Source organism: Hyla sarda, chromosome 1, assembly GCF_029499605.1.
Source record: "Hyla sarda isolate aHylSar1 chromosome 1, aHylSar1.hap1, whole genome shotgun sequence".
NCBI classification, from domain to species: Eukaryota; Metazoa; Chordata; class Amphibia; order Anura; family Hylidae; genus Hyla; species Hyla sarda.
In genome coordinates, this window is record NC_079189.1 from 463,879,892 (window position 1) to 463,906,393 (window position 26,502).

Genomic DNA, 26,502 nt, shown 5'->3' on the forward strand with positions numbered 1-26,502 from the left:
CCCAAGAGCGCCATATTTGGCGCTCTAGGCCTATAGGTATCGGCTCTTCCCGGTACCCCTGTGGCGGTGGGTACCAGGGTAATAATTACCGCTTAGGCCCAAGAGCACCATATTTGGCACTCTGGGCCTGTTGGTATCGGCTCTTGTGGTGGTGGATACCAGGGTAATAATTGGGGGTTAGCGCTAGCTGTTTTTGGGGCTAACGCTAAGCCCCGACTTAGTAATGGACTCCATCTATAAGACGGCTTCCACTACTAAGCCCTCGTTAACCATTTTATTAAAACAAAAGAAAAAATGCAGGTCATGGTCCACCGAATCCGACGTAGTCCTCCGCATTCATGTATCTGAAATGAGAAAAAAAAAATAAAAATGGGTTAGTACATTTTTGGGGGGTTCTTCCCCTGGAGAGCCTAACTTACCACCCCCGTCATCTTCCTGTGTTGCTCCACATCTAGTGACGGAGCAGGAACGGAGGTGGGTAAGTGGCCTTTAGATGGCTGTATACCCCTAATGAACTTACTAGCGCAGCTCAGGGCGCACTCGCCTTTGCTACATTAATGTAGCAGAGTGCAATTGCCTCTGCTACTTTTGCAAAACTACAGCTCCCATCCTGCCTGGACAGCCTTTGGCTGTCTGGGCATGCTTGGAGTTGTAGACCCTTTACTGTATGACTAAGCTAAGCTACACCCCATGCTACACTCTCTAAACTACGCTTTATCTGCCTGTAAAACTAAGTTAGCTACACTACACCTGTGTAAAGCTGTGCTAATACTATGCTACGCTATCTACGCTAGACCTGTGTAATACTACACTACGCTAACTACACCTGTGTAATCAGTGGTCAAGTCCTGGGAAAAAAGTGTGGGAACTCACCCTCTGTTTCCGCTTAAAGGGGAACTAGACATCTTATACCCTATCCAAAGGATAGGGGATAAGATGTCTGATCTCGGGGTCCCGCCGCTGAGGCCCACGTTCTCCCTGCTGCTCACGGCATTCATACTGTGACGTCACAAGCCTACTTCCTGCATCACCAGTCATCTGGCACAGAGCGAAATTTGGGGTGCCGCAGCCGAGATCGCGGGGGTCCCCAGCAGTGGGACCCCTGCGATCAGACATCTTACCCCCTATCCTTTGGATAGGGGATGACATGTCTAGGGGCGTAGTAACCCTTTAAGGGCAGGTCCTGCAGGACTCCTGCTAATGGGAACTACGTTCCTGCTGTAGAAAAAGTGCAGAAACTCCGTTCCCATGAGTTCCTGCAGGACTTGAGCCCTGCTTATGATCCAAAAAATTTGGTTTAATAGGTGAACGTTTTGGCCTCATGGGACATCCCTCCAGCACGAAAGGGCAGGACCATTTCATTTACCATATAATGTATTGAGAAATATTTAAAAAAAAATATTTGTGGGGTGGAATGAAATAAGGTAGAATTCCGCCATTGTGTAGGTTCGTTTTAACAGAAATTTAAAAAAAAGGATGTATCCGTACTCTTTGGGGGAAATTTATCAAAACCTGTGTAGAGGAAAAGTTGCTGAGTTGCCCATAGCAACAAATCAGATCTCCTCTTTCATTTTTCAGAGGCCTTTTCAAAAATGAAAGCAGTGATCTGATTGGTTGCTATGGGCAACTGCACCACTCTTCCTCTACACAGGTTTTGATAAATCTTCTCATTGGTGTCTATACAAAATATGATAAGTGAAGGGTTAATGAAAATAATTAAGAGTTAATGATTAAATATAATGATATAAAAGATTACAATATTCCGGTTTGTAAACACTTGGAGGCAATGAGCGGTGGCTGTTTGGAAAGTAATTCAGGGCCCTTGTGGTTTCCAATGACAACAGCACCATTGGTGTAAAATTGGGCGCTGAATAACAGGGTTATATGCAGCCAAATGTGTACAGTGAAATAAATGAGTAAACATTGATGGGGTAGTTAAGGATTTGGGCAATATTCTGCAGAGAAACCTCGGGTCCAGACATGTATGTGTTACTGTGACACTTACCATTAGGGCTGGGCAGTATGGCCAAATATGTGTATCATGGTATTTTTGTTACTTATGGGAGAGATATTGTGGAGAAGAAGATGGGGGAGGCTCAGTACAGACAACAAAAGGACTACAACCGGCATGCATCCGCTCGACCACTGCAACTTGGGGATAGAGTCTGGCTCTGAAAGTTTCCTCGGTCGCATAAGCTGGATTTTCTGTGGGAGACGGAGCCCTACACTATTACAGCCCTGCCATACCCTGACGCGGACGTTTATTAGGTGCGGAAGGAGGGGTTCCAGCCACAGGTGGTCCACCGCAATAGGATAAAGTTGTGCATGAAGGATGACTTGCCCGAACCACCTCCTCCAACTTCCTCAGAGGCAAGGCTGACAAGAGAGTATGTTCCGGGAGAGGGAATCCACCCCACAATGGATGTTCCACTGTTCTCCTCTCCTCATCCTGCCATTTCTTTGGGGTACAGTGCCCGGGTGCAGTACAACCAACTTTGATCTTTTCGCCTGGCCCAGAGTGTCCTCCAGTAACAGCTCCAAGTACTCCTGTTCTTCTACCAAGTACTCCAGGACTTCCCTCACCAAGCCCAATTTCATATATTTTATATGTGCTTAATAATAGCTATGTTTTAAGAGTGGGAATTGAATAAGTGGATTAGTGACCTCGGACATGTCCCTTGGTCAATAGTTATCTGTTCTCTCCTTTTTATGGAAAAAGAGGGGTGATTTTATTAGTTAAGGGGGTTTTACATAACTTTTTATTTTTCATTTTTTAAGTCACCTTTGGGGACTATTATATGCGATCATTAGGTTGCCTCCACTGTATAATGCTGTGCCTTTTGCATAGCATTATACAGGGTCATCAGTGGCGGGAATGTAATGGTGAAACAAGTCGGACCCATGGAGGCTGCACCTCACAACTTACAAAACTCTAAGAATCTGCTGCTGACGTCTTGGGGCCAGAATCCACCTGACACCTACTAAGGACTTTTTGCCCTAAATGACATGTCTTTCTATATACATTGATAGAGAATATATCAACACATAAAACAAGGAAACCCAAGTAATAAAATATATTTATATAGATGGAAAAGTCACAAGGAAGCAGCGTCACACAGGACAACAGGTGCCCGCAGATTCAAGGGCTTCATCCGGCTTGAAAAAGGTTCCAGGAGGGAGAAGAAATGTCACTTTTGTTTGGCATGTGATGCAATAAACGTATTCATGTTGATTTTTCACAGTTTTTGGAGTGCTGTGTATTTTTATTTACATAGATAGTGTGATGACTCGCTCTTGCAGATAGGTGCGGTTGCAGTATAGAGGCAAGGAAACAACAGTACTTTTCAAATCAAAATTTTGTGTTTTATTAACAATTGTTTTTAAATGCAGAACAAAGGAAAACATAACAAAAGTCCTCCTGTATTTATTTCCTTGGTGTTTGTTCACACCTGAGTCCATGCCATGCAGCATCAAGTAAGTCTTTTCCAAACCTCCAGGCAGTCGGCTGACCAGCTTCCAACCTCTCAGGGAAGAACTCCACATTCAGCTCTCTCTGGCACTGTGAGCTGCAACTAGCAAATCCCCCTCATCTGGTGAAGCAGGTTGCCTTTAAGGCCAACAAAAGGCGGCCTGGATTGTGGGGAATGATCCCCACCCTTCACTTGATCATTCCCAGTAAGAGCCGTCCCGATTGGCCTTCCAGCAATACTATGGCCATAGTGTCAGTATCCATCGCAGCACAGACACTGGATAAATACCAGCTCTTACTTCACCAAGGCCAGGAGCCTTGGTAACATATATCACCCATCAACCACAATGCCTTTCAACTTCTCACATACCCACCCCCCCTTTGTTCCAGCCTGAGGGGGTGAACACTTGTGACACAGTGGATTTGTGATAGGGCATCGGCGTTGCCTAGCAAACGACCCACTCTGTGTTCAACCCTAAACTTGAAATTCTGTAATCACAGAAACCACCTGGTGACCCTGGAATTTTTGTCCTTGGCCTGGCACATCCACTTAAGGGGGGAATGATCCGTCACGAGACGAAACTTCCTGCCCAACAGATAATAGTGGAGAGACTCGAGTGCCCACTTAATGGCCAGGCACTCTCTCTCACTATACTATGCATGGTCTCGGCCGGGGTCGGTTTGTGGCTGAGAAAGACAACGGGATGCTCTTCCCCATTGACTTCTTGGGAGAGTATAGTACCAAGACCTACCTCAGAGGCATCAGTCTGTACCACAAATTCCCTTTTGAAGTCGGGTGTCACAAACACCAGAGACCCACATAGGGCCTGCTCTGCCTATTTGTTCCAGTGCACCATTACGGACTTGCGTCCCTTTAGGAGGTCTGTTATGGGTGCAGCCACCGTAGTAAAATGGGGATGAATCTCATATAGTAACCCACCATTCCTAGAAACGACTTCACCTGTCGGGTAGTGACAGGTCGGGGCCAATTCCAGATGGCCTCTATTTTGTTTACCTGGGGTTTGACAAATCCACGCCCAATGACATACCCCAGGTATTTGGTCTCTTCCAACCCTATGGCACATTTTTTGGGGTTAGCAGTTAACCCGGCATTCCTAAGGGAGTCTACCACTGCCTTTACTTTTGGAAGGTGACTTTCCTAGTCTGTACTGTGGATGATGATATTGTCCAGATAAGCCGAGGCATTCCAACCATGTGGCCGAAGTACAATATCCATTAGCCTTTGAAATGTAGCGGGAGCGCCATGTACACCAAAGGGTAACACCTTGCACTGAAAAAACCTTCTGGTGTGATAAAGGCTGCTTTGGCAGCCTCCGTCATGGGCACCTGCCAGTACCCTTTTGTGAGGTCCAAAACAGAAAAATACCGAGCCTGTCCTAGCCTTTCAATAAGCTCATCAACGCTGGGCATGGGATATGCAGAAAACTTGGACACCTCATTAAGTTTGCGGAGATTGTTACAGAACCGCAACGTACCGTCTGGCTTCGATATTAAGACTATTGGACTGGCCCACTCACTTTTTGACTCCTCGATGACATCCAATTTTAACATCTGCTGTACTTCTTCAGAGATGGCTTGTCCCGCGACTCAGGTACCCGGTATGGTTTCAACTGTATTTTTACCTGGGGTTCAGTGACTGTCATGGCGGATGACAGAAGTACGTCCAGGAAGGTCCGAGAACACATCTGTGTTCCTACTGACAAACTCCCTTGCCTCCTGAGTCTGTGCAGAGGAAAGGCTGTCAGCAATTTTCACTGTGGCAACTGCACCAGACTGCACCAGACTGAGGGACGGGAAACTCCACCCCTAACAAACCTGTCCGAGGGCTGTAATCCACACTAGTCTCCCTATCTCTCCAGGGTTTCGACAAGTTTACATGGTACACTTTGTGGTGTCCCGGTACCATATTGCATCCAGTACCTAGTGTAGAGGTCCCCAAGGTCAGAGTAACTACGTTCAGAAAGGGTTCCTCAGGTGGGACAGCCCCTAGTCGCCTCTCCTTGAGTCTAACTTTAATGTTCATAAATGTATATATTAATATGTATATCTATATTGTATAGAAATGTATAGTACTTACCTTGTTCAGGGTTGCACGACCTTCGATCATGTGACCATGCTAGTAACCTCTATGGTAGGTTGCAGGACCTTAGGAGGTCCTTGGGTCACGTGTTACCCACAAATCTCTGTAAAGGTGATTGACATCCGTTTGGACCAATTAGCGTTAGTCCAGCCCCTGCCCATATAACGGAGCTGCGTCCAATTATCGCTCTCTTGGGTTGCTGCTCTCGTGAATGCAGGACTAACAGGACGGTGTGCTACGCAACTTTCAAAGACACGCTAGGCCTCAAAACCTACGGCCTCAGCAGAACCAAAAATCGTAAGTTTTACTCTAATCCCTGCTAATGCTAGCGTGACTACTGGACCGCAACTAATTCCCCTAAATCCAGTGGAACAGCGCAATAGACTAAAGACTTTTAAAGCTAAAGTCCCAACTATTGTCAATCTCCAAAAGGATGCCGTTGTATTGATAAGAGACTTTTATGTTAATGAAGGGTACAGAAAATCTTCAGTAAAGTTAACGCTGTTTACAGAAGCTTTCCGGTTGGGGACAATCCATTATTACTCACTACCTCAAACCTATTATCATCTACCTCCCTATCGTTCCTGGGAAGGGCGGCGGTAGGAAAAGCTTTATTGAGGAGCCCTCACCCTGGCATCACGAATTGCAAGGATTAACAAGCACCCTTTAATACCCGCACAGCTACGCTTCCCATATCCTACATCCCTCAAGCTACCACAACTTGCTCTGGCTTCCTTCGCCCCGGGCTGGTGTACCCTGTATGTCACCTCCCCTACCTTTTTGAGCACTTCGTAGGGACCCTGCTACCTAGCCAGAAACTTACTGTCTACCGTTGGTACCAGAACAAAACCCGATCTCCCGGGTTAAAATTCAGAATACGAGCCTGACAATTATAAACTCTGCTCTGAGCTTGCTTAGCTGCCCCCATATGTTCCCTAACCAAGGGCAACACTGTTTCCATCAGTTCCTGAGTGACATATTCAACTACACTTTTGTGTGGCGTGGGCTGTTGTTCCCATGCCTCTTTAGCTATGTCTAACAGACCACGTGGATGTCTGCCGTATAGCAGTTCAAAGGGCGAGAACCCAGTAGAAGCCTGTTGCACTTCTGGCACTGCGAACATGAGATAGGGCAGCAAAAGAACCCAATTTTTCCCATCTCTAGCTACCACTCTCTTTAACATATTTTTTAATGTTTGGTTAAACCTTTCTACCAGGCCGTCCATCTGCAGGTGGTACACGGAGGTCCGTAGTTGTTTTACCTGCAGTAACTTACTGAGCTCTTTCATTACCTTTGACATAGACGGGGTGACCTGCTCAGTCAACACCTCTTTAACCCCTTAACGACGCAGGACGTATATTTACGTCCTGCGCCGGCTCCCGTGATATGAAGCGGGATCGCGCCGCGATCCCGCATCATATCGCGTCGGTCCCGGCGCTCATCAATGGCCGGGACCCGCGGCTAATACCACACGTTGCCGATCGCAGCGATGTGCGGTATTAACCCTTTAGAAGCGACGGTCAAAGCTGACCGCCGCTTCTAAAGTGAAAGTGAAAGTGACCCGGCTGCTCAGTCGGGCTGTTCGGGACCGCCGCGGTGAAATTGCGGCGTCCCGAACAGCTTGCAGGACACCGGGAGGGCCCTTACCTGCCTCCTCGGTGTCCGATCGGCGAATGACTACTCCGTGCCTGAGATCCAGGTAGGAGCAGTCAAGCGCCGATAACACTGATCACAGGTGTGTTAATACACGCCTGTGTTCTGTGTAAAAGATCAGTGTGTGCAGTGTTATAGGTCCCTATCGGACCTATAACACTGCAAAAAAAAGTGTTAATAAAGGTCATTTAATAACCCCTACCCTAATAAAAGTTTGAATCCCCCCCCTTTTCCCATAAAAAAAAATAAAACAGTGTAAGAAAAAATAAAAATAAACATATATAGTATCGCCGCGTGCATAAATGTCCGAACTATAAAAATATATCATTAATTTAAAAAAATTCCAAAGTCAAAAAAAGCGCATTTTTGGTCACTTTTTATACCATTAAAAAATGAATAAAAAGTGATCAAAAAGTCTGATCAAAACTAAAATTATATCCAGATAAAAACTTCAGATCACGGCGCAAAAAATGAGTCCTCATACCGCCCTGTACATGGAAAAATAAAAAAGTTATAGGGGTCAGAAGATGACATTTTTAAACGTATACATTTTCCTGAATGTAGTTATGATTTTTTCCAGAAGTACGACAATATCCAACCTATATAAGTAGGGTATCATTTTAACCGTATGGACCTACAGAATAATGATAAGGTATCATTTTTACCGAAATATGCACTGCGTAGAAACGGAAGCCCCCAAAAGTTACAAAATGGCGTTTTTTCTTCGATTTTGTCGCACAATGATTTTTTTTTCCGTTTCACCATGCATTTTTGGGTAAAATGACTAATGTCACTGCAAAGTAGAATTGGCGACGCAAAAAATAAGCCATAATATGGATTTTTGGGTGGAAAATTGAAAGGGTTATGATTTTTAAAAGGTAAGGAGGAAAAAACGAAAGTGCAAAAACTGAAAAACCCTGAGTCCTTAAGGGGTTAAGTAAGTCCACTTGGGAAAACATCTCCATTAGCTCCTCAGCTATGAGTTTGGCCAAAGTATGTTGCAGAGGTAGCGCCTCGTGATACCGAGTAGCATAGTCCAGGACTACCAGGATGTGTTGGTGCCCCCTAGTGGATTTCGGCAATGGGCCTACAAGATCCATAGCGATCCGCTCAAACGGGACCTCAATAATCAGGAGGGGGAACAGGGGACTACGAAAATGTGGCTGGGCGCAAGTTATTTGGCATGTTGGATAGGATTCACAATACCTTTCAACCTCCTTATACACGTTGGGCCAGTAAAAACGCTGCAAAATTTGGTCCTGCATCTTCTGCTGGCCCAGGTGCCCCCCTAGAACATGTTGGTCGGCTAACTCTAACACAAGCCTCTAACCACCTTCATTTTGGCGACGCTGCTTTGCCTTGACTCTTTGGAGAAAACACTCCCGCTGTACTGTCAGTCACTTGTCGGCAGGATCATTGCCCCTAGCAACCACTCCAAGAAGTTATCCCAGGCTCAGTTCTTAGCAAACAGCATGCTGCAACTCAATCGCTGTCCTTACTGCGTTGCCCGCGTCATTCACTAAATGTGATGACTCGCTCTTGCAGATAGGTGCGGTTGCAGTATAGAGGCAAGGAAACAGTACTTTTCAAATCAAAGTTCAGTGTTTTATTCACACTTGGCAAAGAGTCTTTAAATGCAGAACAAAGGAAAACGTCACAAAAGTCCACCTGTATTCTTTAGGTGTTTGTTCACACCTGAGTCACTGCCATACGGCATCAAGCAAGTCTTTTCCAGGGCTCCAGGCAGGCTGCTGACCATCTTCCAACCTCTCAGGGAAGGACTCCACTCTCAGCTCTCTCTGGAAGTGTGAGCTGCAACTAGCAAATCCCCCTTAGCTGGTGAAGCAGGTTGCCTTTAAGGCCACCAAAAGGCGGCCTGGATTGTGGGGAATGGCCCCCACCCTACACTTGGCCATTCCCAGTAAGAGCGGTCCCAGATAGGCCTTCCAGCCATACTACAGCCACAGTGTCAGTCTGCATCGCAGCACAGACACTGAATAAATACCGACTCTTACTTCACCAAGGCCGGGAGCCTTTGTGACACATACCGGCCATCAACCACCATGCCTTTCACCTTCTCACAATAGATAGATATGAGATAGATAGATAGATAGATAGATAGATAGATCTATCCATTTTTTTTTTTGGGGGGGGGGGGGGGCGGAGATGGGACCTATGGCTCCTAGTCTGATGTTACTGTATCCTCTGCTGAAAATAGGTCTACTATAACATGGTCACATGATGATGCTTCATCTGGCGTCACGTCATCTTGTTGATCCTCAAGTGCTCCATCTAGTAGAGGCACTGTCAATGGATCAACTGTCAGGACGCTCTCAGCTTTTATCATGTTGTTCTTGGATGTCATAGTAAGAACCTAAGAAATGAAAGAAGAGCCGGACATGTTGTAACTATTCATATTCACTGACATATAAAGGCCCCAGACACAACAAAGCTGCAACATGTGAACAAGACCTTGTAAATCTGGATTTCATATACTGACCTGGAAGTCCCAATACAGCATCATTTGGCTTACACAGGAGCAGACCAATACGACCCACTCCAAGATGGTCAGCGTAATTCTGGAAGACTGAAATAAAACAGAAATATACATTTGACTTTGTCCATTTTGGTCTTCCCCTTTATTCACCAAGCACTCGTGGGAATTACTGGGATTGGGATCCCATAACCATGTGAAGAAGTTCGCCCTATGTGGTAGAATATACATACCTGTGTGCAGTACTCGCTTGTGCAGGTATATACTGCTGTCATTTTACAGGATAACCCTGAAAGGAGGACGTATATAGGAAAATAACCTCAACCCTGCAGAATGGGGTCATATTTTAGTAGAAAAACACTGATCACAATTTCACGGTGGACGACAGAAGTGACAAGATAATCCAGCTCCACCACCATCAATGGCAAAGGACAGAACCTAAAAAGTCATTATGGTGTCTGAAAGGATTTACTGGAGTTCCCTTTAATCCCATGACATAACATAGTGAATTGTAAAGGATACGGCTAATGTTAGCCAGCAAGATGGTCACCGACAGCACCGTGGTGGTAAGGCGCCTACATCTCCGGTCCCTGGAGCCTGGGTACAGCTGAGATGCCACCGATATGCCACCGTAGATGACCATACTTGTTAAAACCGCCAGGCAGCTATCATTAAGCATTGCTGAATCCTAGAGGAAAACAAAGAAAATATGACATTTCCCAATATACATATCCTGTCCTAGATGACCTATCATCAGACAACACATAGAGCTCCATATCATTATACACCATTAGCAGATATATGATTGTCCTGGATACTTAATATCTGCCAATGGTAAGTATCCAGGATAATCCTACATCTGCCAATGGTGTTATTATATTATCTGTATTCTTATACTGGGCCTTATGTATCATTGTGAGGGGGTGTGAGCTCAGGTCCATTCTGTCCCAAGACCTACAGATCAGCAGGTTATCTGACAATCCATGGCCCCTGCTGTGCCGCTCTTCTCCTGGGTAAGAGGGCTTCATAGGTGACCAGCTAAGGAGCCCTAAGACCACAGAATCTGTATAAACAAACCTGTATCAATGGGGTTATGATGTTCCCGACACACGTCATCCACCCGAATGTCAACATCCACGTTTGGCAGGTGACTCCACAAAGGCTTCTCTTCAGGGCCTGGATCTCCATAGATTTGTAGATGATAAACAAAATCCCGGCCTCTGAAATCCATATACAGAACAGTCTATAGATGGTATATATACCACACAAAGCATATACATGTCTGAAGATACTAATAATCAGAAAATAAACAGGAGATATAATTCAGTAACATAGTGGATCTGCCAAAAGTTGTCTGAAAACATGTGCTGAAGCTGTCATGGCGGCCATGTTAGTAGTTACTCAAGCAGTGACGCAGCTATAAAGGTGGCAAGGGTCACAGTTACCCCCCTGCCACTACACTATATGCTGCAGCCTGTGGCTGCATAGATGGGTCACACAGATCAATCAGTATAGTACTACGTTTAGGGGCGGACTGACGGGAGGCTCACTCGCACTAACCTGAATACCTAAGCTTATAGTGCGGGTGACCCTCTTTTTAACGTTGCTTCTCTTATCCCATTACGTGCAGCTGTTCAGGAGATACGAGCAGACTGTCTACATACTATTCCTGAGAATCTAGCAATAAGGAACATTCCCAATGGGCTTTTAGCAACAATAACAAGTCTTCACTTCGGCTGTTGGCCCCGCCCCTTTATTATTCACTGCTAGTTGGGCCCGCCCCTGCATTAATATTCACTGCTCCTCGGCCCCGCCCCCTTCATGACACCATCCCTGTACACTTCTCCCTCTCAGCACCCTCCCCGACACCCTCCCAACCACCAATGTGTACACAGAGCTAGGACCCCAAGACCAGGTCAGAGCTTTTCCATGCTCCTGAATGGCTAAAATGTGTCAGTACTAAGTAGATCATGTGCCTTTCAGGAGCCTGGGAAAGCTTTGTGTGATAGTCGGACCCTGTAATCATTACAGGAACATGAGCCATTACAAGCTCTCTGAATGGCACATGATTGGCTTAGTACTGATACATTTCTGCCCATTCAAGTGCCTAAGAAAGCTGTATGACAAACCCTGTAATTACTTATGCTACTGTAATCATTACAGGACCATGAATCATTACAGGGTCTGTCACACACAGCTTCCCCATGCTCCTGAATGGCACATCTGCTTAGTACAGCAACCACATGCCTGCCACTGCAGGGATTAATATATGACATCTGAAGTTTGCCTGTGCATAAAGCAATCCAGCTACAAGCAGATATGCCATTCAGGAGCATGGAAAAGTTAGGTGACAATATCTGACCTAGCTTTTCTATGCTCCTGAATGGCATGTCTGCTTGATGGTTGATGGGCGTGGTCAGGTGGGCCCAGGCTAAACTTTTGCACCCATGACACTTTAGCTACGCCTTTGTACTCAGGATGGCACTAATAATAATTCCTATAGATACATGTAGTGCACTTACCTAGCAGAGAAGACACGGTGGAAACTATAGTCAGCACAATGGATTCTGGATATTGTGCTCCAGTGTCACTGAGGAGAAATAGATTCCATATATAACATTAGCAGGTCCGGTCACTAGTAACAAGGGCAGGTCACTAGTAACAAAGGTCGGTCACTAGTAACAAGAGCCGGTCACTAGTAACAAAGGTCGGTCACTAGTAACAAGGTCCGGTCACTAGTAACAAGGGCCGGTCACTAGTACCGAGGGCCGTTCACTAGTAACAAGAGTCGGTCACTAGTAACAAGGGCCGGTCACTAGTAACAAGGGCCGGTCACTAGTAACAAGGGCCGGTCACTAGTAACAAGAATCTGTCACTAGTAACAAGGGCCAGTCACTAGTAACAAGGCCGGTCACTAATAACAAGGGCTGGTCACTAGTAACAAGGGCCGGTCACTAGTAACAAGGGCCGGTCACTAGTAACAAGGGCCAGTCACTAGTAACAAGGGCCAGTCACTAGTAACAAGGGCTGGTCACTAGTAACAACGGCCGGTCACTAGTAACAAGGGCCAGTCACTAGTAACAAGGGCTGGTCACTAGTAACAAGGGCCGGTAACTAGTAACAAGAGTCGGTCACTAGTAACAAGGGCCTTTCACTAGTAACAAGGGCCGGTTACTAGTAACAAGGGCTGGTCACTAGTAACAAGGGCCGGTCACTAGTAACAAGAGTCGATCACTAGTAACAAGGGCCGGTCACTAGTAACAAGGGCCTGTCACTAGTAACAAGGGCCTGTCACTAGTAACAATGGCCAGTCACTAGTAACAAGGGTCGGTCACTAGCAACAAGGATCGGTCACTAGCAACAAGGGCCGGTCACTAGTAACAAGGGTCGGTCACTAGTACCAAGGGCCGGTAACTAGTAACAAGGGCCGGTCACTAGTAACAAGGGACGGTCACTAGTAACAAGGGACGGTCACTAGTAACAAGGGTCGGTCACTAGTAACAAGGGCCAGTCACTAGTAACACTAACAAGAAACATCTCTTATTTTCTTAAAGCGCATCTGTCATATCCCACAAAAAAAGAATAATGTTACTCAGTACATAATCCTGACCATGTACATCTAATGTTTATGCCTCTATCACCTATATTTATTATAAAAATACCTCCTTTCATTAGCTCACTGTATTAGAAATCCTCTCAGGGGAAGGTGGCGTGCCCCTTCTTGTGGTGGTGGGAGGTGATTGGTGTGTGGTGGGAGGGGGCGTGCCCCTTCTTGTGGTGGTGGGAGGGGGCGTGTCCCTCCTTGTGGTGGTGGAAGGTGATTGGTGTGTGGTGGCGTGTCCCTCCTTGTGGTGGTGGGAGGTTATTGCTGTGTGGTGGGTGGAGGCGTGTCCCTCCTTGTGGTGGTGGAAGGTGATTGGTGTGTGGTGGGAGGGGGCGTGTCCCTCCTTGTGGTGGTGGAAGTTGCTGTAGGACTGGTTAGTGTCCCAGTAGGTATGGGGGAAAAATAGTCAAAACATTTTAAACAACCATATTACAAAAGGTCTTTTTGTGCCCATTTAACAATCCAATGTCCGGGGGAAGATATTAGAGGATGGAATGGTGTATTGTAGGATTCCCACCAATGTTCCTATAGAGTCTCCTACCTGATGCTGATGATCCCTGTTCGGTAATGACCTTGTATGATGGTCATGGTGAAGGTGGTCAGGACACCCACGAAGGTCCATAATGCCCAAAACAATGGCAGGATAGCCAGGGTTGGGCTCGTCATATTTAAAGAAGAAATATATATCACTCTCAGGAAAACTGAGCGCTGTCAATCTGAACTAACAGAAAGTGAAGGGTTTGCCTGTCTCCTGCAGAGGTATAACCAACCACCATCTGTGATGTCATCAGATTCTATAACTGATGATGTCACGTCCTTGGCTGCTGGTGTATTAGAAGTATTACAATTATCCATACAGCAAATCTGTATTATATATGGAAATATCACAAATAACCCGTAATATAAAGTTATTATCAAAACTACCTACAAGAAGAATTCTTGTGATCCTAAGGGCTGCAGAGGAGATCTGTTCTCTACTACTGCCCACTGCCAACAGGAGATGTCTGTGCCCACAATGTGCCCTCTAAGAGAGCTCTGGCTTCTCTACAACCCCTCACAAAAACCAACTTACAGGACGTCACCAGCTTTTATACTTTGTAGGAATTACAAAACTCATACTTATGACCAGGGGTCAAGTCCTGGGAAAAAAGTGTGGGAACTCACCCTCAGTTTCCACTTAAAGGGGTACTAGACATCTTATACCCTATCCAAAGGATAGGGGATAAGATGTCTGATCTCGGGGGTCCCGCCACTGAGGACCCCCACGTTCTCCCTGCTGCTCACGGCATTCGTTTAGAGCGTTTGGTGCAGCGCCAGAGGCTCATGACGTCACGGCCCCTCAATGCAAGTCTATGGGAGGGGGCGTGACGGCCATCACGCCCCCTCCCATAGACTTGCATTGAGGGGGCATTACTGTGACGTCACAAGCCTCTTCCCTGCATCACCAGACATCTGGCACGGAGCGAAATTTGGGGTGCCGCAGCCGAGATCGCGGGGGTCCCCAGCAGTGGGACCCCTGCAATCAGACATCTTATCCCCTATCCTTTGGATAGGGGATAACATGTCTAGGGGCGGAGTAACCCTTTAAGGGCTGGTCCTGCAGGACTCCTGCTAATGGGAACTATGTTCCTGCTATAGAAAAAGTGCAGGAACTCCGTTCCCATGAGTTCCTGCAGGACTTGAGCCCTGTGTGTAATACTACACTAACACTACGCTAACTACCCTACACCTGTGTAAAACTGTGCTAACACTACGCTAACTATGCTAACTACACTACACCTGTGTAAAACTATGCTAAAACTGCGCTAACACTACGCAACGCTAACTACGCTAAAACTGCTCTAACACTACACTGCGTTAACTACGCTAAACTGCACTAACACTACGCTTAAACTGTGCTAACACTACAACTGCGCTGATACTACTCTACGCTAACTATGGTAAAATTGTGCTGACTCTACGCTATGCTTACTATGCTAAAACTGCGCTAACACTACACTACGCTAAATACATTAAAACAGTGCAGTTAGCGTAGTGTAGTGTTAGCGCAGTTTTAGCATAGTTAGCGTAGCGTCAGCGCAGTTTTAGCATAGTTAGCGTAGCGTAGTGTTAGCGTAGCATAGTGTTAGTGAAATTTTAGCGTAGTGTTAGTGCAGTTTTAGCGTAGTTAGAGCAGTGTAGTGATAGAGCAGTTTTAGTGTAGTAAGCGTAGCATAGTGTTAGCGCAGTTTTAGCATATTTAGCGTAGCGTTAGCGCAGTTTTAGTGTAGTTAGCGTAGTGTAGTTTTAACACTACACTACGCTAAAACTGCTCTAACACTACGCTATGCTAACTATGCTAAAACTGCGCTAACACTACGCTACGCTAACTATACTAAAACTGCGCTAACACTACACTACGCTAACTACACTAAAACTGCGCTAACACTACACTGCGCTTACTATGCCAAAACTGCGCTAACACTAAAATACACTGAAACTGCGCTAATACCACACTACGCTAAATACGCTAAAACTGCGCTAACACTACACTATGCTAAATATGCTAAAACTGCGCTAACACTACACTACGCTAACTACTCTATACCTGTGTAAAACTACAACTCCCATCCTGCCTGTACAGCCTTTTGCTGTCTAGGCATGCTGGGAGTTGTGGTCCCTTCACTGTAAAATATGCAAAACTACAACTTCCAACATGCCTGTGCATGCTGGGAGTTGTAGTGTCTTTACTTTAAAACCTATAACATACCTCCTTTCACTATAAAACCTAAGCTACGCTACGTTACAATCTAAGCTAACTACGCTACACTAATGTTAAACTACGTTAAGCCTACGCTGGTTTACAGCTGCCTATGTGTATGGCGTTTTTCTCAGATTGGAAAATGCCTGTGATGTAAAGTATTTTGCAATCTGTGAAAAGTGCCATACGCATGCGCGAGTCTACGCTATGAGGGTAAACCTGCGCATGTGCAGTAGTAAATTTAGCTTATTGGAAAAGATCAGAGGCTTACGTTAATAGCTTATCTCTTAGGGTAGCCGTGGAAATTAGCGTAGCGTAGTTAGTGGGTAGTGTAGTGTAGCCTAGGATTAATAGGGAAAGGAGGTAGGGTATAGGTTTTGAAGAGACTACAACTCCCAGCATGCCAAGGCATGCTGGGAGTTGTAGTTTAGCTTATATTACATTGAAGGGACCACAACTCTCAGCATGCCCAGACAGCTAAATGCTTTACAGGCATGCTGGGAGTTGTAGTTTTACACAGGTATAGAGTAGTTAGCGTAGTGTTAGCGCAATTTTAGCGTAGTTAGTGTAGCGTTAGCGCAATTTTAACATATTTAGTGTAGCTTAGTGTTAGCGCAGTTTTAGTGTATTTAGTGTAGCTTAGTGTTAGCGCAGTTTTAGCGTCTTCAGTGTAGCTTAGTGTTAGCGCAGTTTTAGCATATTTAATGTAGTGTAGTGTTAGCGCAGTTTTAGCGTATTTAGTGTAGCTTAGTGTTAGCGCAATTTTAGCGTATTTAATGTAGTGTAGTGTTAGCGTAGTTTTAGTTTATTTAGTGTAGCTTAGTGTTAGTGCAGTTTTTCGTATTTAGCGTAGTGTAGTGTTAGCGCAGTTTTAGCGTATTTAGTGTAGCTTAGTGTCAGTGCAGTTTTATCGTATTTAGCGTAGTGTAGTGTTAGCGCAGTTTTAGCGTATTTAGTGTAGTTAAGTGTCAGTGCAGTTTTAGCGTATTTAGTGTAGCTTAGTGTTAGCGCAGTTTTAGTGTATTTAGCGTAGTGTAGTGTTAGCGCAGTTTTAGTGTATTTAGTGTAGCTTAGTGTTAGTGCAGTTTTAGCGTATTTAGTGTAGCTTAGTGTTAGTGCAGTTTTAGCGTATTTAGTGTAGCTAAGTGTTAGCACAGGTTTAGCGTATTTAGTGTAGCTTAGTGTTAGTGCAGTTTTAGCGTATTTAATGTAGTGTAGTGTTAGCGCAGTTTTAGTATATTTAGTGTAGTGTAGTGTTAGCGCAGTTTTAGTGTATTTAGTGTAGCTAAGTGTTAGCGGTGTTTTATCGTATTTAGCATAGTGTAGTGTTAGCGCAGTTTTAGCGTATTTAGCGTAGCTTAGTGTTAGCGCAGGTTTAGCGTATTTAGCGTAGCTTAGTGTTAGCGCAGGTTTAGCGTATTTAGCGTAGCTTAGTGTTAGCGCAGGTTTAGCATATTTAGCATAGCTTAGTGTTAGCACAGGTTTAGCGTATTTAGCGTAGCGTGGTGTTAGTGCAGTTTTAGCATAGCTTAGTGTTAGCGTAGTTTTAGCGTATTTGGCGTAGCTTAGTGTTAGCACAGTTTTTTAGCGTATTTAGCGTAGCGTACTGTTAGCGCAGTCTTAAAGTAGTAGGCGCAGCGTAGTGTTAGTGCAGTTTTAGCATAGTTAGCGTAGTTGTACGCAGGTGTAGTCAGCTAGCTCAGTTTTACAGGCAGATAAAGCGTAGTTTAGAGAGTGTAGCTTAGCTTAGTTCTAAAGTGAAGGGGCTACAACTCCCAGCATGCCGAGAGAGCCAAAGGCCGTCCGGGCAGGATGGAAGTTGTAGTTTTGCAAAAGTAGCAGAGGCACTTGTGCTCTGCTACATTAAAGTAACAGAGGCCATTGGGCTCTACTACATTAACATAGCAGAGGCGAGTACGTCCTTGTATGTTAAAGTAGCAGAGGCAGTTGCGCTCTGCTACGTTAATGTAGTATTCAGCCCTCTGTATAGATGGCTGGATACAGTGATGAGAAGGCCACTTACCCACCTCCGTTCCTGCTCCGTCACTGGATGTGTAGCATCGCAGGAAGATGACGGAGCTGGAACGGGGGTGGTAAGTTAGGCTCTCCATGGGAAGATCCCCCAAAAATGTACTAACCCATTTTTTTGTGTTTTTCTTCTTGTTTCAGATACGTGAATGCGGAGGACTACGTCGGATTCGGTGGACTACGACCATGACCTGCATTTTTTTATTTGTTTTAATAGAATGGTTAACGAGGGCTGTGGGGGAGTGTTTTTCCTAATAAAAAATTTTAACTTGTGTGTCCTTTTTTTCTTTATTTTTACTTTACAGGCTTAGTAGTGGAAGCCGTCTTGTAGACGGAGTCCATTACTGAGTCTGGGCTTAGCGCTAACCCCCAATTATTACCCCGATACCCACCGCCACAGGGGTAGCGGGAAGAGCTGATACCAACAGGCCTAGACCGCCAAATATGGCGCTCCTGCGCCTAGGCGGTAACAAGTTGGCGTTATTTAGGCTGGGGAGGGCCCGTAACAATGGTCCTCGCTCACCCTGGTAACGTCAGACTGTTGCTGTTTGTTTGGTATCTGGCTGTAAATGAAAAGACGGGGAACCACACATTTTTTTGTTATGTTAAAAAAAATAAAAAATCATGTGTGGTTCCCCGTCTTTACATTTTCAGCCAAATACCAACCAAACAGCAACAGCCTGACATTACCAGGGTGGGCGAGGACCATTGTTACGGGCCCTCCCCAGCCTAAATAGCGCCAGCCTGTTACCGCCTAGGCCCAAGAGCACCATATTTGGCGCTCTGGGCCTGTTGGTATCGGCTCTTCCCGGTACCCCTGTGGCGGTGGGTACCGGGGTAATAATTGGGGGTTAGCGCTAGCTGTTTTTGGGGCTAACGCTAAGCCCAGACTTAGTAATGGACTCCGTCTACAAGACGGCTTCCACTACTAAGCCTGTAAAGTAATAATTTAAAAAAAAAGCACACACAAGTTAAAACATTTTTATTAGGAAAAACACTCCCCCACAGCCCTTGTTAACCATTTTATTAAAACAAAAGAAAAAATGCAGGTCATGGTCGTAGTCCACCGAATCCGACGTAGTCCTCCGCATTCACGTATCTGAAACAAGAAGAAAAACACAAAAAAAGAGCCTAACTTACCACCCCCCTGTTCCAGCTCCGTCATCTTCCTGCGATGCTACAAGTCCAGTGACGGAGCAGGAACGGAGGTGGGTAAGTGGCCTTCTGATCACAGTATCCAGCCATCTATATAGGGGGCTGAATACTATATTAACGTAGTAGAGCGCAACTGCCTCTGCGACATTAACACTAAGCTAACACTAAGCTAACGTAGCAGAGCCCAATGGCCTCTGTTACTTTAATGTAGCAGAGCGCAAGTGCCTCTGCTACTTTTGCAAAACTACAATTCCATCCTGCCCGGACGGCCTTTGGCTCTCTCGGCATGCTGGGAGTCGTAGCCCCTTCACTTTAGAACTAAGCTAAGCTACACTCTCTAAACTACGCTTTATCTGCCTGTAAAACTAAGTTAGCTGACTACACCTGCGTACAACTACGCTAACTATGCTAAAACTGCACTAACACTACGCTAATACTACACTGCACCTACTACTCTAAGACTGCGCTAACAGTACGCTACGCTAAATACACTAAAAAACTTTGCTAACACTAAGCTACGCTAAATATGCTAAAACTACGCTAACACTAAGCTATGCTAAAACTGCACTAACACTACGCTACGCTAAATACGCTAAACCTGTGCTAACACTAAGCTACGCTAAATACGCTAAACCTGCGCTAACACTAAGGTACACTAAATACGCTAAAACTGCACTAACAGCACACTAAATACGCTAAAACTGCGCTAATACTAAGCTACGCTAAATGCGCTAAACTTGTGCTAACACTAAGCTACACTAAATACACTAAAACTGTGCTAACTGTAAGCTATAACTAAATATGCTAAAACTGCACTAACACTACACTACACTAAATACACTAAAACTGCGCTAACACTACACTACACTAAATACACTAAAACTGAGCTAACACTACACTACATTAAATACGCTAATACTGCGCTAACACTACACTACACTAAATACGCTAAAACTAAGCTACACTAAATACGCTAAAATTAAGCTAACACAACACTACACTAGATACGCTAAAACTGCGCTAACACTACACTACACTAAATGCGCTAAAACTGCGCTAATATTAAGCTACACTAAATACGCTAAAACTGCGCTAACACTACACTACACTAAATACGTTAAAACTGCGCTAACACTAAGCTACACTAAATATGCTAAAACTGCGCTAACACAACACTACACTAAATACGCTAAAACTGCGCTAACACTACACTACGCTAAATACGCTACAACTGCGCTAACACTAAGCTATACTAAATACGCTAAAACTGCGCTAACACTAAATACGCTAAAACTGCGCTAATACTAGGCTACACTAAATACGCTAAAACTGTGCTAACACTACACTGCACTAAATACGCTAAAACTGCGCTAATACTAGGCTACACTAAATACACCAAAACTGCGCTAACACTACACTACACTAAATACGCTAAAACTGCGCTAACACTACACTACACTAAAACTGCGCTAACACTAAGCTACACTAAATGCGTTAAAATTGCGCTAACGCTACACTAACTACGCTAAAATTGCGCTAACGCTACACTAACTACGCTAAAATTGCGCTAACACTACGCTAACTACTCTATACCTGTGTAAAACTACAACTCCCAGCATGCCTGGAAAGCCTTTAGCTGTCTGGGCATGCTGAGAGTTGTGGTCCCTTCAATGTAATATAAGCTAAACTACAACTCCCAGCATGCCTTGGCATGCTGGGAGTTGTAGTCTCTTCAAAACCTATACCCTACCTCCTTTCCCTATTAATCCTAAACTACGCTAAATTAAAACCTACGCTAGGTACACTACACTAATATAAATCTATGGTAAGCCTAAGGCTACACTACGCTACCCACTAACTACGCTACGCTAATTTCCACGGCTACGCTAAGAGATAAGCTATTAAAGTAAGCCTATGATCTTTTCCAATAAGCTAAATTTACTACCGCGCATGCGCAGGTTTACGCTACTAACGTAAACTACGCTAGGTCTACGCTAATAGCGCAGACTCGCGCATGCGTATGGCACTTTTCACAGATTGCAAAATACTTTACATCACAGGTATTTTCTAATCTGAGAAAAACGCCATACGCATGCGCGAGTCTACGCTAGAACTACTGCGCATGCGTTACATTACGCAGACATTACGCAATTAGCGTAGCGTACGCTAATAGCGTGAACTCGCGCATGCGCATGGCGTTTTCCACAGATTGGAAAAAACTTTACATCACCTACGTAAGCACTACGATATCTGCGTAGTGCTGCGCATGTGCTCTAAATTTTCTACGGATCGAGTTAAACTTTACATCACCGGGGACATTTAGGAGTGTTGCACAAAGAGTGTCAGGTAAATATAGAGGTGAAATAACGCGTGCGGAGCCTGCGCCGTGTGCAGTTAATCCGCTGCCTTCCGGGTGAGGAGTCAAAGTTTTTTGCATCCCCCTTCGTATTGTAATAAATCCGTGCGCTTTAAAATATATGTGAATGTCTCACTACGCATGCGTGCCGCTGGGCCTGTATGTTGTGAGGGGAAGCTCCGTCCTGAAACTCGTCCTTGCCGGGTAACACGGTGGTAGTTGGTGACTGCACTTTGTGACATGTAATGTATTATTATAACAATAATATTCATCGTTATTTTTGGAAAGTTTCTAGTTCTTTTGGCCTATACTACTGGTTTATGTCATTGTGTCCTGTATTCATGTCTATCAGGTGATTGGAAAGAGTTAAAGTAAATAAAAATCTCATTGTCAGCTAGATATACCACTAGTAAGGAGCAGGGCATGGGGGAAATGATGTAGCACCACTGTATAGTGTAGCGCAGTACAGGGCACCACCATTCACATCAGGTATGTGCTCAGAGCCATTGCTTGACTTGCTAAAAGGAGTTCTCTGATCCTATGGTGTGGGGGTCTCCAGAACCAGCCGTTAGAGATGAGCGAACTTACAGTAAATTCGATTAGTCACGAACTTCTCGGCTCGGCAGTTGATGACTTTCCCTGCATAAATGAGTTCAGCTTTCAGGTGCTCTGGTGGGCTGGAAAAGGTGGATACAGTCCTAGGAAAGATTCTCCTAGGACTGTATCCACCTTTTCCAGCCCACGGGAGCACCTGAAAGCTGAAATAATTTATGCTGGAAAAGTCATCAACTGCCGAGCCGAGAAGTTCGTGACGAATCGAATTTACTGTAAGTTTGCTCATCTTGACCAGCCGTCTGTTCTGATGAAAGATATAGGTGTAAGTACACTGCATTATAGGCTATCCGGGAAATAGAAACAGATAAGCACGCTCAGATTTTCCATAGATGTTAACCTCTTAAGGACCAGGCCATTTTACACCTTAGGACCCGGCCATTTTTTGCACATCTGACCACTGTCACTTTAAACATTAATAACTCTGGAATGCTTTTAGTTATCATTCTGATTCCGAGATTGTTTTTTCGTGACATATTCTACTTTAACTTAGCGGTAACATTTTTTGGTAACTTGCATCCTTTCTTGGTGAAAAATCCCAAAATGTTATGAAAAATTTGAAAATTTTGCATTTTTCTAACTTTGAAGCTCTCTGCTTGTAAGGAAAATGGATATTCCAAATATTATTATTTTTTGATTCACATATACAATATGTCTACTTTATGTTTGCATCATAAAATTTACGTGTTTTTACTTTTGGAAGACATCAGAGGGCTTCAAAGTTCAGCAGCAATTTTCCAATTTTTCACAACATTTCCAAACTCACTATTTTTCAGGGACCAGTTCAGGTTTGAAGTGGATTTGAAGGGTCTTCATCTTAGAAATACCCCACAAATGACCCCATTATAAAAACTGCACCCCCCCCCCCCCCCCAAAGTATTCAAAATGACATTCAGTCAGCGTTTTAACCCTTTAGGTGTTTCACAGGAATAGCAGCAAAGTGAAGGAGAAAATTCACAATCTTAATTTTTTACACTCACATGTTCTTGTAGACCCAATTTTTGAATTTTTACAAGGGGTAAAAGGAGAAAAGTTATAGTTAAATTTGTAGCCCAATTTCTCTTGAGTAAGAACATACCTCATATGTCAATGTAAAGTGTTCGGCGGGTGCAGTAGAGGGCTCAGAAGGGAAGGAGCGACAAGGGGCTTTTGGAGAGTACGTTTTTCTGAAATGGGTTTTGGGGGGCATGTGGCATTTAGGAAGCCCCTATGGTGCCAGAACAGCAAAAAAAAAACACATGCCATACCATTTTAGAAACAAGACTCCTTGAGGAACGTAACAAGGAATTAAGTGAGCCTTAATACCCCACATGTGTTTCACGACTTTTGCATATGTAAAAAAATAAAATAAAATTTCACTAAAATGTGTTTCCCCCCCAAATTTCACATTTTTGCAAGGGTTAATAGCAGAAAATACCCCCCAAAATTTGTAACCCCATCTCTTCTGAGTATGGCGGTACCCCCATAAGTTGACCAGAAGTGCACTACGGGCGAACTACAATGCTCAGAAGAGAAGGAGTCATATTTGGCTTTTTGAGAGCAAATTTTGCTCGGGTGGCATGTCGCATTTAGGAAGCCCCTATGGGGCCAGAACAGAAAAAAAAACCCACATGGCATACCATTTTGGAAACTAGATCCCTTGAGGAACATAACAAGGGGTACAGTGAGCATTTACCCCCACTGGTGTCTGTCAGATCTTTGGAACAGTGGGCTGTACGAAATTTTTAATTTGCACGCCCACTGTTCCAAAGATCTGTCAGACACCAGTGGGGTGTAAATTCTCACTGCACCCCTCATTACATTCCGTGAGGGGTGTAGTTTCCAAAATGGGGTCACATGTGGGGTTTTGTCTTTGCGTTTGTCAAAACCGCTGTAACAATCAGCCACCCCTGTGCAAATCACCTCAAATGTACATGGGGCACTCTCCCTTCTGGGCCTTATTGTGCGCCCCCAGAGCACTTTGCACCCACATATGGGGTATCTCCGTAGTCAGGAGAAATTGAATTACAAATTTTGAGGGTCTTTTTTCCCTTTTACCTCTTGTCAAAATGAAAAGTATAGGGCAACACCAGCATGTTAGTGTAAACAATTTATTTTTATACACTAACATGTTGGTGTAGACCCCAACTTCACCTTTTCATAAGGGATGAAAGGAGAAAAAGCCCCCCAAAATTTGTTAGGCAATTTCTCCCGAGTACGGCGATACCCCATATGTGACCCTAAACTGTTGCCTTGAAATACGACAGGGCTCCAAATTGAGAGCGTCATGCGCCTTTGAGGCCTGAATTAGGGATTTGCATAGGGGTGGACATAGGGGTATTCTACGCCAGTGATTCCCAAACAGGGTGCCTCCAGCTGTTGCAAAACTCCCAGCATACTTGGACAGTCAACGGCTGTCCAGCAATACTGGGAGTTGTTGTTTTGCAACAGCTGGAGGCTCCGTTTTGGAAACAGTGGCGTACCAGACGTTTTTAATTTTTATTGGGGCTGTGTAGGGATATGTGTATATGTAGTGTTTTTTACTTTTTATTTTATTTTGTGCTAGTGTAGTGTAGTGTTTTTAGGGTACAGTCACATGGGCGGGGGGGTTACAGCGAGTTTACCGCTGCGAGTTTGAGCTGCCGCGCAAAATTTGCTGCATCGCAAACTTGCTCCCTGATACTCACTGTAAGCACCCTGCCCATGTGAATGTACCCTGTACATTCACAGGGGGGGGACCTCCAGCTGTTGCAAAACTACAACTCCCAGCATGCACAGTCTATCAGTGCATGCTGGTAGTTATAGTTTTGCAACAGCTGGAGGCACACGGGTTGGGAAACACTGAGTTAGGAAACAGACAATGTTTCCCAACCAGTGTGCCTCCAGTTGTTGCAAAACCACTACTCCCAAACATTCTCAGGCATGCAGGAAGTAGTAGTTCGGCAACATATTTAGAGCCAGATGTTGCCGAACTACAACTCCCAGCATGCTTGGAGTTGTAGTTTTGCAACATCTGGAGGACTACAGTTTGCAGACCTCTAATACAATGGTTCCCAATCTGTGCCCTTCCTGATGTTGCAAAACTACAACTCCCAGTATGCCAAAACTGTCCAGGCATGCTGGGAGTTGTAGTTCTGCAACATCTGAAGGGCCAGATGTTACAGAACTACAACTCCCAGCATGCCTGGACAGTAAGGGCATGCTGAGGATGTGTAGTTTTGCAACATCTGAAAGGGCACAGTGGTCTCCAAACTGTGGACCTCCAGATGTTGCAAAACTGCAACTCCCAGCATGCCCAGACGCCAAGGGCTGTCTGGGCATGCTGGGAGTTGTAGTATACAGGGTCCCATTACAGCAATGCATGTTGCTTTACGGCGACGTGCATTGCTGCAAAGGGCCCGACCGCGGCTGAAGAGGAACTCGCCTGTCGCCGCTGCCGTCTTCATCGTCTGGATCCGGGTCTTCAGGGACGAGGTAAGTACCGGGGCCGGTCCCCAGCACTCCCCCGTCCCCCGCCGCGTCCTCCGGTCTTCCTCCCGTCCTCTCCGGACTTCAAGGGGCCGGGCTGGGCGGGAGGAAGTAACCTCCCCCCCTGCGATTGGTCGGTTAACTAACCGAAGAATCGCAGGGGATAGGAGGAGGTGGCAGGCTTGCCACCTCGCTCCTATACGTTAGCATGGTCCTGGCTGTCTGTGACAGTAGGGATCATGCAAAATTACCGGGTGGTCGGGTCGGTATTACAGACCCGATCAGCCCGGTATCGCCGCTGATCGCAAGGGCGATTTCCCTTGCGATTTGCTGCGATCGCCGACATGGGGGACCTACATGGCCCCCCTCGGCGTTTACCCTGGATGCCTGCTGAAGGATTTCAGCAGGCATCCGGTTCCGATCTCTGCCCGGCGCGCGGCAGGGACCGGAAAACGCCAGGGCGTATGGATACGCCCTGGGTCCTTAAGAGGTTAAGGATGGTCTCCACACTGTAGACATCCAGTTGTTGCAAAACTACATCTCCCAGCATGCCCGGACAGCCAACGGCTGTCCGTGCATGCTGGGAGTTGTAGTTTTGCAGAAGCTGGGAGTCCAAAGTTGGAGACCACTGGCCTACATCTTCATGCCTGAACAGCTGCAGGCTATCCTAGACATTGTAGTATCTGTGTGTTGTATCCTTACATCACCTGTATCCTATCTATACTTGCCATGTATGTTCGGCGGACTGTGGTAAGCATTGCTGGGGAATAAAGTACTGATGCAGCACTGGACTACAACACAAGATAACTGCATTAGAACCACCCGAATCGGGGACGTGCACAC

The 26,502-nt window shown here is 45.3% G+C and overlaps 2 protein-coding genes across 9 annotated transcripts in view; one reads left to right on the top strand and one right to left on the bottom strand.

Annotated features, from left to right (window-relative positions):
• Positions 1–9,384: 9,384 nt before the first annotated feature.
• Positions 9,385–14,029, bottom strand: LOC130309793 (uncharacterized). 2 transcript variants are annotated; one of them, XM_056552347.1, is made up of 7 exons: positions 13,863–14,029; positions 12,240–12,307; positions 10,795–10,937; positions 10,240–10,405; positions 9,951–10,006; positions 9,724–9,810; positions 9,385–9,597 (listed from the first exon to the last, which is right to left on the bottom strand). In XM_056552347.1, the coding sequence occupies exons 1-7, from the start codon at positions 13,985–13,987 to the stop codon at positions 9,406–9,408; spliced, it is 837 nt and encodes a 278-aa protein (XP_056408322.1). In that variant the 5' UTR covers positions 13,988–14,029; the 3' UTR covers positions 9,385–9,405. The 2 variants fall into 2 exon arrangements, with proteins under 2 accessions (XP_056408322.1, XP_056408324.1); XM_056552349.1 differs by lacking the exon at positions 12,240–12,307 and having other exon boundaries at positions 10,240–10,398.
• Positions 14,030–21,434: 7,405 nt separating this feature from the next.
• The window catches only part of ARL6IP4 (ADP ribosylation factor like GTPase 6 interacting protein 4), a 51,004-nt gene continuing 45,936 nt past the window's right edge, over positions 21,435–26,502 (top strand). For 4 of the 7 annotated variants that reach the window (XR_008847162.1, XR_008847160.1, XM_056535714.1 and 1 more), the window contains exon 1: positions 21,694–21,842. The gene's annotated coding sequence lies outside the window, so the exon portion shown is untranslated. The other 3 variants (XM_056535683.1, XM_056535692.1, XM_056535702.1) reach the window with 3 other exon arrangements.

Bases quoted from the DNA above. Each gene is read 5' to 3' on its own strand.
- LOC130309793 (XM_056552347.1), bottom strand. From the start codon at position 13,987: ATGACGAGCCCAACCCTGGCTATCCTGCCATTGTTTTGGGCATTATGG. The intron at 12,308-13,862 runs GTAGGAGACTCT...ATTTCTCCTCAG, and splicing joins ACAGGGATCATCAGCATCAG to TGACACTGGAGCACAATATC. The intron at 10,938-12,239 runs GTAAGTGCACTA...TATGGATTTCAG, and splicing joins CACCGTGTCTTCTCTGCTAG to AGGCCGGGATTTTGTTTATC.